At 43.4% G+C, this 11735-nt stretch overlaps 1 protein-coding gene across 3 annotated transcripts in view; it reads right to left on the bottom strand.

The window, feature by feature from the left end:
• Positions 1-1766: 1766 nt before the first annotated feature.
• KIF4A (kinesin family member 4A) overlaps positions 1767-11735 on the bottom strand; it is a 128896-nt gene continuing 118927 nt past the window's right edge. For all 3 annotated transcript variants that reach the window (XM_020882985.2, XM_020882988.2, XM_020882986.2), the window contains exons 29-31: positions 4478-4594; positions 2771-2893; positions 1767-2509 (exon numbers count right to left, since the gene is read on the bottom strand). In XM_020882985.2, coding sequence (XP_020738644.2) covers positions 2309-2509; positions 2771-2893; positions 4478-4594 — 441 coding nt within the window. In that variant the 3' untranslated portion in view covers positions 1767-2308. The remainder of the gene's footprint in view (positions 2510-2770; positions 2894-4477; positions 4595-11735) is intronic.

Below are 11735 nucleotides of genomic sequence, written 5' to 3'. Positions count from 1 at the left end.
GTCCCTCCTCCTGCTCTCCTCTCAGTCACTGCTGGGGCTTTGTCCTGGCTCAGGGAAGCGAGGGCTGAGGGCACGGGTGGGCGGGAAGCTAGGGGGAGGTGACCACACAACTTTGGAACTTGGCAGTAAGGAGCAGGGGCTCAGTTAGTCCCCTGGAAAAGGGTGTGTATGTGTGTGAGGAAGTCTAGCATTCAGTCTCAAGCTCCCTGGGAGGAGAGCTTTAATTTATCAGCCTCCCCTTCCCTCTTGGGATCCATGTCTGCAAGGTGGTGCATCTAGAAGAGCTCAAGAGTTGCAAGCCACTTCCTGTTTCACCCTGTTTCTGGACCAGGGGTTTCTGGGGAACTGGTGGGGCCTGAGTGACACTAGCAGCCCTTCTCTTCCACCCATCAGCCCAGAAAGGAGATGCTCATTTAAGATGTGCTGAGATTTGCATCCCAGCTGCCTTGACCCCAAGGCATCTACAGTCTCTTTCCAAGAATCACTCAAAGAGTATATAATGTTAGGGTCACCGGCTTTTGGAAGGTGAACACATACAAAGGACACTGTCACCACACCATCAAGCAGGAGAGGGATGGCTGGTGGATTGTAGAGTCAGCTTTAGCCCTAAAGCATGGGGCGGGCTCTGGGTAGGCTGGGGACTAGGGGCTGGCTTTGACTGACCTTCCCTCTATACCTTTTGGTTTTTTACTTTTTTACCAAAAGTGTTGGTGGGAAAGAATGTTTTCTCTGGGAATAAGCTTACCCCTCCCCCCAAACGCACTGGATTTGAAAACAGTGAGATGACTGGCTCTCTTATGCCAAGAGCTGGCCCCCCTCCTTCTCTGCCTTTCCATTGTATCCAGAGGCTCTAGTTGGCAATGGCAAAGGCTCCATTGCTCCCTCGGCATTAAAATGCAAAGAGAAGCAGGGCCGTTTGCTGGCAGGAGGCCAGGAAAGGCTGCAGGGTCACCTCGCTCTAGGCAGGTTATCCTTCAGTTTCCTCTACTTGGACTCTGTTGGATTCTGGAGGAGTCTTGGCTTTCATGTGCTGAATTCTGGGGGTACTTTGGGAGCTTTTTTTGGGGGGTGGGGGCTGGGATTCAGAATGCATGGATATGAAGGCCCTAGGACCAGGGCCTTAAGCAAAGATAGAGAGCCCTGATGCAGCAAGAGGAGTCAGCCACGCCCCTCCTCTTCCCTTTTAGAGGAGAAAGCAGGCAGCAAGTGGGGTGCTGTCTGGGGGCTGGGCAGCAGTAACATCCCACGTCCAGGCAATGCCAGGTTAAGCTGCAGGGCATTAGTTAATGGCCACCACTGTTGTTCTTGGGTCATGTAAGTTTTGGTGCCACATCTGGGTTCAAGTCATAGCTCTATTACTAACTCTGTGACCATTGAAGTGACAGCTTCTTTGTATTGTCTCCTCATGTGCAAAATGAGACCTATTCACCTTGAATGTTTTTTTGAGGAGCGGATAAAATTGTGGCAAGCACATGGAGATGCTTAGTAAATACGGTTCCTTCCCCCGAAATCTGAAGGTCAGGCAGGCTCTCCAGTGAAGCTCAGGTCACTGGCCTTGCTAGCATTATTCTAACTTCCTGAGATAACAGCAACATGAAGACACATGGCTTGCACTCCACATACCCCTTGGGGGAAGAGCGCTGCTACAAGGCGGTGAGGTTTGGGCACTTGCACCAGCTTCCTTAATAGCATTCCTAGGGGTGGAGGAACTCGGGTTGAAATTGTATTTCTCCCTCTGGCACAGAAGAGTCTTTCCAAACAGCAGATGGACTAAGATTTATTTATTTACTTAACATTAACATTTAAAAAGATTTCATTTACCTCCGAGCAACATGAAAGACAACTGACGGTGCTGTTAAAACATTGAAATCCAGAGACAGGAAAGATCCCAACCCCATTCTGGAGGTGGCATGAAGGATCTGTGCCAAGCCTCCAACACAGAGCAGGCTCTGCCATTAAGCTGAGACAACCTTGAGATAAGACAGCCTCAGCCTCATTCCCATCTGGAGACAGCCCTAACTGCTCACGAGGAGGAAAGAGCTAGATTGTACTGAAGACTCGTTCCTGATGAGTCACCAGAAAGGTCTCTGAAGAGAGTTGGTTCTCTCTTCAGCAGGTAGCTCAGCACCCTTCTGGAGAGGAGAGTAGTCCGGGGCTGGTAGTGCTGGACACCCTTTTTCAGTAATGTGTCGTTCCTTTATTTCACAGCAAGGAGTCCGAAATCAAGAGGAGTCATTAAAAAACACCTCTGGCCGCAACCTGAATGCATCTCCCAGGTCAGACTGGGGCAGAGATGATGAATCCATCTTCAGTGGGCCTCTTCTTCAATGGGGGAGCAGCCAGAGAAGAAGCTGGTATTGCTGGCCAGGGCTCGTTTCTTTTTCTTCCCTGGAGCTTTATTTCCTTGGGTTTCTGTTGCTACATGTTTCAACTCTGAGAGGCCAAGGGAGGCAGCTGGAGCCGTCTTCTTTAACAGCACCTGCTCCACATCACTCATCTCTTTCAGGATCTAGGAAGGACAAAGATAGCTGTGACTAGATCTGGGCTGGGTTCAGAGGCTCAGCACAGCCTAGCCACTACAAATACTTAGCACACTCCCAGAGGTGACCCCCCAAATTGCTCTGTTGAAGAAAACACTCTAGCCAATGCCCAATTCTCAGCAAGCTGATTATACCTTTATTTCCCTTCCCCACCCCACAGCTCTCTGTCAGTGCTAAAGCAGAGATGGACACTGATATATTTGGAAACACCTGGCTTTTAGCCCACCTACCTTGCTGTTGGGAGTGGCACAGACAGGGTTAAAGAAGCTCAATCCTGGGGTCACCTCTGTGGGATCCTCCAGTTTGAAGGAGCCTTCAGAATCCTGAGTCCGCTCAACTGTGCCTAGGCTATCCTGAGAACCAAGCAGACTGGCATGTTAGAAATTCAGCTCCTAGGGTTACATAGTTGGTTTGCTCCCCTTCAGCCAGTGAGGTACCAGCTCTGAGAGCCTCATCAGACAGTCTAAGCAAGTCTTAGGGTGATCCTGCTGGGCGGGGCTCACAATGCTCAAAGGAAGCCTCTGAAGGCAAAGGATTGGAGAGGAGAGCACAGGACACATCACGAGGCAAGGTTTAAAACAAGGCTGAGCCTTGGCCATTTCTTCCATTAATCCTCTCCCCTCCACAATCTACATTATCCTTTTTAGCATTTCTGCAGAGTGTTGCCTGTATCAGTCTTCCTTTCAGAGAGGAAGCTGAGGCCAAGAGAGAGGAGTTGCTTAGGTAACAAGGCGACTCTGTGGTAGAGCTTGGATTAGATTTATAGCCTGTTGTCATGGAAACTGAAGTGGATTAAAAGTCAGGAAGCCTGAGGTCTAATCTTAGCCACCATGACCAGCTGTATAATATCAGGCGAGTCACTGAGGCTTATCTCTGGGCCTTAGTTTCCTTCTCTGTAAAATGGCAGTATTGGACTAGATCAGTGGTTTTACAACTGAAATTCTTAGAGGAAACTTGATAAATAAACAAGAGCAAGCTGCTTTGGCTGGCACGGGGTCAAACTGAGTTGGGCCATAATCCTCTGCCTGGAGCCATTGTAGGACTCTAGAACCTAAACTGAGAAAAACATGGGAACAGAGAACCCTTAAGGTCTTTCTATAATGCTACTTCTACAGTTCTTAGCCTGACCTCTAGCTTGTCATTTTAATTCTCTAATGACTACCTATCCTAGAAGTCTTTTAAATAGAAGACCCAGGGCAAAACTTCGAAATGCATGGTGAACTAGTCTTGCTGGAATTCTTGTGTATTACATGGAGAGCGGTAGGAATGAACTTTTGCTCGTGGGCACAGGTGGGCAGAAGGCAAGGACGGGGATCTGATCTTCCTGGTGCTGCCCGTCTCCTGCACATTTTGTTCACCTGAGTTTGCTATTCCCGGGAGCAATGTAAGAACCGTTACAGTCAGCTTGGCTCATGAACAGTGCTTATTAGGAAGACCAAGTTCCTGTGGGTCTTTTCCTAGAGCCATGGAATAGCTGGTACCCATGGCGAAGGTCTAAGTAACTAATATCTCAAGATGTCAGAAGGATTAACTTCTTTCCTGGAACATGCTACCTCAGCACGTGGCCCTTACAATTCCAGCTAAGCCTCCTGACTAGTTTGATCCTGTGTGGCTGTATGCCTGTAAATGCTTGCTCTCTGGTTCCCTGTTCCTGCCTTAGACATTGCATAGAAATTTTATAGCCAAGGCTGGGGGTGAGGAACTGCATATCTGGGAATCTTCTGGGAGGGGCTGTGGCTTCTGGAGGGGTGGTGTGGACAGGCTAGCAGCAAGAAAGAAGGACTGAGAAATGAAATAGCTTTTTTCTGGTTCAGGGGGAAGGAGGGTAGGAAGGGCTGAGTAGGAGACTCCAGGTTTCAAGATTGAAGGTGGAAGAAAAGGGCACAGACTTCTGGGAGATCTGAAGGGATGGTGACGGGTGACAGCACTGATCCTACCTTGTCTTGCTGACGGTTCCTACACTTTGTGGCATCACAGCTGCAGTCTGCGCCACAGTCCAATTTTTGCTTCCTGCACCCACACTGCTTGTTCCCACACCAGCCCTTGCAGGAACACTGCAAAACAGGTTTGTAGAAAGAAACATTACTGAGTCAGAAGAGTAGGTTTGAAGTACCTTCCCTTCATTCGCAAGTCATTCTAGAAAAAATGAAAAACTTCTATCTTTGCAGTCCTCTCTTCTTTAGTAAAACAATGATCACCAAGAACCACCATAGGTTTTCTAAGAACAAGTCATGCCACACTTTTGGGATAATATACTTGAAAGACAGATTGGAAGGGTACCATAATAATGCAGAGCAATTGACAAAGATTTTCATGATGATTTTATGGCTAAAGTGAAGGACTGCGAGCTGGATGGGAGTAGAGTTAGACAGATTTAATAACTGAGTAGAGTTGCTCAGTGTCTTGAGATCTACCCAGCTGTACTTGCATCCAACTCACATTTCTAGTTTGTTTAGTGTTGGTCTCGGCTTTGTCTTCAGCAGTTTAATCATTCAACATTTTAATAAATCACTGATGATATGAAATAAAATAATTTACATCTGTATAGCACTTTACAGTTTTCTGAGTACTTTCATATATAGAAATGCAAAATTTCATTTGAGTCTCATAGCCAGTCTACAAGGTAGGCATATTCATCAGCGGTAACAATGACATAAAGCTGGAAGGATGATTAATATGTAAGATAACAGAATCACAATATAAATATATTTTGACAGGCTGGAATCATGGGCTGGAAGTAGACAGAAAAGTTATAGCAGGGATAAATGTAAGTCTACCATTTAGGTTCCCCCCCAAATCAGCCATATAAATATAATATGGGTGGAAATCTGGCTTAAAAGAAGTTTGTGAAGGGAATTCCCTGGCAGTCCAGTCCTTAGGACTCTGAGACGTCACTGCTGAGGGCTTGAGGGCCTGGGTTCAATCCCTGGTCAGGGAACTAAGATCCTACAACCTGCACTCGCAACTGGGCCCAAAACAAACAAAAACCCTGAAAACACACACATACACAAAAAAGGCTGTTTGTGCAAAAAAGGTCTAGGGACTTGAGGCGTCAGCAAGCTTCGAGTCAACAGTGTGAAATGGCTGTCAGAAAGAAAGTCAGGCAGAAATTTGGAGTTCAGAAATCACAAGAAGTGAAGAAATTTGCTTCACTATACCTGGGTCAGTCAGATCCCATTTGAAATAACATATTCTATTTTGAAGGGAAGTTGTTCAGTCATGTCTGACTCTTTGCAACCCCATGGACCTACCACGCTCCTCCGTCCATGGGATTTTTGGCATATAAAAAGTGTAGACAATAAAAAAAACCCCACTCATGTTCCCAATCCTCAATTTGGCTAGTTGCGGCATGTGCGATTTAGCTCTCCGACCAGGGGTGGAAGCTGTGCCCCTGGCATTGGAAGCGTGGAATCTTAACCATTGGACCACCAGGGAAGTCCCCCCAGTCCTTCTTTGATGAGTAAAAAACAGATACAACTGAAGCCTCCTGTCTACCCTTTCCTGATCCCATTCACCTCCCTCCCTCTCAGGGGCAGTCTCTTGAATTAGATGCTTATTCATGTGTGTCTTTTACCACAAATCTGTTGATGCATGTAGCTCCTGTTACATGCATCTTCACTCTATGGATATGCCACAGTTGATCCATACTCATCACAGTGCCACATTTCACCCTTACTAAAAAGGCTACAGTAGTAATAGCTTATATTAACATATGCCAGGCACTGTTACAAGTGCTTTCCACATATTAAGCCCATTTTATCAATATGTTTCCTTGCACACACATTCAGGAGTTCACTGTGTGCACGTGTTTCATAAAGAGGGCATTAAACAAAAAGCGGCGGGTGACCAGCATTACAGGAAGTGATGTTATAAGAGAAATGGTGGAAGAAAATAGGATAGTTTGACTTGGAACAAATATAGGTGGCAGAGCTCACAGAATGATGGATTAGTCAGAGGAGACCTCAGTGACCACTTAAAGCCTGATTTGATGTATGAAGCCCCACTCTAACATCTCTGGTCTTATTATCCAATGATCTATTTATCCTGAGATAACAGTTTCTATATAAATTCTGACCTCAGGACCCAATTCTGCCATCTGGAATGACATGAAATCAGTTTAACCCCACTTTCACAGCACAGATGTTTAAACCCTGAGTATCATCTTCACTCCCCAGTCCCACTCTGTCCAAATCCTCTCAAAGCTAAATATACCTAGCTCCCTCAATGATTCACCACATGACATGGTTTCCAAGAATTCTCAGCACCTTAGCTATATATCAATTTGTCCAAGTTCATCTTTAATTGTGACACCCAGAAATGAGCATAACTTTCTAAATGTGGTGTGACCATTGTGAAGTAGATTGAGAGAAACACCTCCATTGTTATGAACTCAATAGTTCTGGTTATGAGTCCTAAAATCACAGTAACATTTTTTAGCTTGCCATTTTTGTGTATTCATGCTGCATTTATAGTTAAATTCAAGCCCTCAACTCTCTTTCATATGGATAACCATCACCATTGTTCTGTAGTTGTAAAGTAAAAGAAACCATTAAAACACCTACCCCTCCTTATTATGAGAATAATATACAGTACTCTATAAAATCTGAAAATCAAAACCATGATTTTTAATATTTAACAATTGCATATGGCCTTTCATTATGTGGAAATATCAATTTACTTAATCAGTCACTTAATGTTAGATATTAAGATTATTTTGAAAGAAATTGTTTACCATTATAAATCATGTTACACACAGCAAATATCCTGGTATATAAATACAATCCAAATCTTACCATGACTGACAAGGGCCCTGATTACCCCTCTGACCTGCCCTTGCACTGCACTCTTTCATTTCTTAATATCCTCCAGCCACACTGACCTTTTCAGCTGCTCCTTGATAAGACAAGATCATTCTTACCCTGAGACCTTTGCAGTTACGGTTTCCTTTCCCTGAAATGTTCTTCTGATTTTTTCCTGGCTTGTTCCTTCACTTTGTTCAGATCTCAGCTTAAATATCTCCTCTTTAGAGAGGCCTCTTCCAAGCACTCTTCCAAAGTACTCTTTTCCTACCCCATCATTCTCTAAGATTTGACTATTTTTGTTTCATCTCTTACCATCTAAAATTATTTTGTTTTCTGGTCACTATGTGTCTCTCTCCACAAGAATGTCTTCAGCTTCATGAGGCCAAGGATCTGACATGTCTGTTTATTATCCTCAGCACCTAGAAGCAGGGCCTGATACATAGTCCGATGCTCAAAAATGATTTATAAATCTTTTTACATATCAATGACTATTTCTTTAGTATAAATACCTAGGTGTATAATTACAGGGCTGAAGGAAAGGAACATTTTTAAAAATTTATTTTTAGTTGGAAGATAATAGCTTTACAATGTTGTGTTGGTTTCTACCATACAACAGTGTGAATCAGCCATACATTATGTTCAGTCATATCTGACTCTCTTCGACCCCATGGACTGCAGCATGCCAGGTTTCTCTGTCCATCACCAATTCCGGAGCTTGCTCAAACTCATGTCTATCAAGTCAGTGATGCCATACAACCATTTCATCCTCTGTCATCCCCTTCTTCTCCTGTCTTCAATCTTTCCTAGCATCAGGGTCTTTTCAAATGAGTCAGTTCTTCGTATCAGGTGGCCAAAGTATTGGAGTTTCAGCTTCAACATTAGTCCTTCCAATGAATATTCAGGACTGATTTCCTTTAAGATTGACTGATTTGATCTCTTTGCAGCCCAAGGGACTTGCAAGAGTCTTCTCCAACACCACACTTCAAAAGCATCAATTCTTCAGCGCTCAGCTTTCTTTAAGGTCCAACTCTCACATACATACATGACTACTGGAAAAACCACAACTTTGATTAGATGGACCTTTGTCAGCAAAGTAATATCTCTGCTTTTTAATATGTTGTCCAGGTTGGTCATAGCTTTTCTTCCAAGGAGCAAGTGTCTTTTAATTTCATGGGTAGTCACCATCTCCAATGATTTTGGAGCTCCCCCAAATAAAGTCTCTCAATCTTTCCATTGTTTCCCCATGTATTTGTCATGAAATGATGGGACCAGAGGCCATGATCTCTTTTTCAATGTTGAGTTTTAAGCCAGCTTTTTCACTCTCCTGTCACCCTCATCAGAAGGCTCTTTAGTTCCTCTTCAATTTCTGCTATAAGGGTGGTGTCATCTGCATATCTGAGGTTTTTGATATGTCTCCTGGCGATCTTGACTCCAGCTTGTGTTTCATCTAGCCCGGCATTTAGCCTGATGTACTCTGCATATAAGCTAAATGAGCAGGGTGACAATAAACAGCTGTGACGTATTCTTTTTCCAATTTGGAACCAGTCCATTGTTTCATGTACGGTTCTAACTGTTGCTTCTTGACCAGCATATAGACTTTTCAGGAGGCAGGTAAGGTGATCTGGTATTCCCATCTCTTGAAAAATTTTCAGCAGTTTGCTGTGATCCACACAATCAAAGGCTTTAGCATAGTCAATGAAGCAGAAGTAGATGTTTTTCTGGAATTCTCTTGCTTTTTCTGTGATCAAATGAGATGTTGGCAATTTGATCTCTGGTTCCTCTGACTTTTCTAAATCCAGCTTGAAAATCTGGAAGTTCTTGGTTCATGTACTGTTGAAGTCTAGCTTGGAGAATTTTGAGCATTACTTTGCTACCATGTGAGATCAGCACAATTGTGCCATAGTTTGAACATTCTTTGACATTGTCCTTTTTTGGGATTGGAATGAAAACTGACCTTTTCCAGTCCTTTGGCCACTGCTGAGTTTTCCAGATTTCCTGGCATATTGAAGGCAGCACTTTACAGCATCATCTTTCAGGATTTGAAGTAGCTCAACTGGAATTCCATGACCTCCACTAGCTTTGTTCATAGTGATGCTTCCTAAGGCCCACTTGACCTGCACTCCAGAATGTCTGGCTCTAGGTGAATGATCACACCATCATGATTATCTGGGTCATTAAGATCTCTTTTATATAGTTCTTCTGTGTATTCTTGGCACCTCTTCTTAATATCTTCTACTTCTGTTATGTCCATAGCATTTCTATCCTTTATTATGCCCATCTTTGCATGAAATGTTCCCTTGGTATCTCTAATTTTCTTGAAGAGATCTCTAATCTTTCCCATTCTATTGTTTTCCTCTATTTATTTGCATTGATCACCGAGGAAGGCTTTCTTATCTCTCCTTGCTATTCTTTGGAACTCTGCATTCAGATGGATATCTTTTTTTTTCTCCTTTGCCTTTTGCTTTCTCCTCTTTCCTCAGCTATTTGTAAGGCCTCCTCAGACAACCATTTTGCCTTCTTGCGTTTCTTTTTCTTGGGGATGGTTTTGATCACCACCTCCTGTACAATGTTACAACCTCTGTCCATAGTTCTTCAGGCACTCTATCAGATCTAATCCCTTGAATACATTTGTCACTTCCATTGTGTAATCATAAAGGATTTGATTTAGGTCATACCTGAATGGTCTAGTGGTTTTCCCTACTTTCTTTAAGTCTGAATTTTACAATAAAGAGTTTGTGATCTGAGCCACAGTCAGCTCCCGGTCTTGTTTTTGCTGACTGTATAGAGCTTCTCCATCTTTGGCTACAAAGAATATAATCAGTCTGATTTCAGTACTGACCATCTGGTGATGTCCATGTGCAGAGTCGTCTCTTGTGTTGTTCTGTTGGCAAAACTCTGTTAGCCTTTGCCCTGCTTCATTTTGTACTCCAAGGCCAGACTTGCCTGTTACTCCAGATATCTCTTGACTTCCTACTTTTGAATTCTAGTCCCCTACAATGAAAGGGACATCTTTTTTTGGTGTTAGTTCTAGAAGGTCTTGTAGGTCATCATAGAATCATTCAACTTCAGCTTCTTCAACATTAGTGGTTGGGACAGAGTTGGATTACTGTGATATTGAATGGTTTGCCTTGGAAACAGAGATTATTCTGTTGTTTTTGAGATCGCACCCAAGTACTGCATTTCAGACTCTTGTTGACTACAAGGGCTATCCATTTCTTCTAAGGGATTCTTGTCCACAGTAGTAGATATAACGGTCATCTGAATTACATTCTCCCATTCCCGTCCATGATTCCTAAAACGTCAGTGTTACTCTTGCCATCTCCTGTTTGACCACTTCCAATTTACCTTGATTCATGGACCTAACATTCCAGGTTCCTATGCAATATTGCCTTTACAGCATTGGGCTTTACTTCCATCACCAGTCACATCCACAACTGGGCATTGTTTTCACTTTGGCTCAGCCTCTTCATTCTTTCTGGAGCTATTTCTCCACTCTTCTCCAGTAGCATATTGGGCACCTACCAACCTGGGGAGTTCATCTTTCAGTGTCATATCTTTTTGCCTTTTCATACTGGTGGAGAGTTCTGACAAAACATGGTCCACTGGAGAAGGGAATGGCAAACCACTTCAGTATTCTTCCTTGAGAACCCCGTGAATAGTATGAATCAATCATAAGTATATATATGTCCCCTCTCTTTGATCCTCCCTGCCTATAGGAATATTTTTAAGGCTTCTGATACATATTTGCAAGGTGCTTTCCAGAAAGGTATGCCAAGTTACATTTTAATAACAGCAGACAGAAATGCCCACCTCAGTCACCTTTGCCAACACTGGATGTAATAAAACAAAACAAAACCCAGCTTCACTCCTTTGAATAAGACAAAGCAAAAGACAGCGTTCTATGACATGTCCGAGAGATACCTCACCAGAATGACATTGATCCACTGATTGCTATATATTGGGTATGGTCCTCTGACCATTTACACATTTATCTATCTGCCTCAAAAAACACTCTATTACCCAGGCCATGTGTCTTCATTTTATCCACAGGGTTAATGGTAGGAGACTGGTATCTGAGGGGTTGTTATAAGGAAAAACAAGCCAACTTTTACATAGCCAAAGTCTCATTGGGATGATCTATAGGACAGCACACTTCAGCTCAACAAAGTACAGCTTTCTAACAGCCACTTGGAATACAGTGGGATTCCCTGGGAGACTGTGAGCTTCCCCCTAGTAGACTGCTTGTTTTCGAGCAAGCAGAAGCTAGATAAACACCAGCGAGTGGTATTATAGAACAGTCATGACATACATGTTAGATGTATTCACATGAATGCCATGTGCACTAGCTATAAATTCATCCTGTTTTCTCCCAAACAGGGATCAAAATATAAGA

The sequence above is a fragment of the Odocoileus virginianus genome, chromosome X (assembly GCF_023699985.2).
Source record: "Odocoileus virginianus isolate 20LAN1187 ecotype Illinois chromosome X, Ovbor_1.2, whole genome shotgun sequence".
In the NCBI taxonomy this organism is placed as follows: domain Eukaryota; kingdom Metazoa; phylum Chordata; class Mammalia; order Artiodactyla; family Cervidae; genus Odocoileus; species Odocoileus virginianus.
Note: the sequence above shows the minus strand (reverse complement) of the source record. Positions and strands in the feature narration are given on the sequence as shown.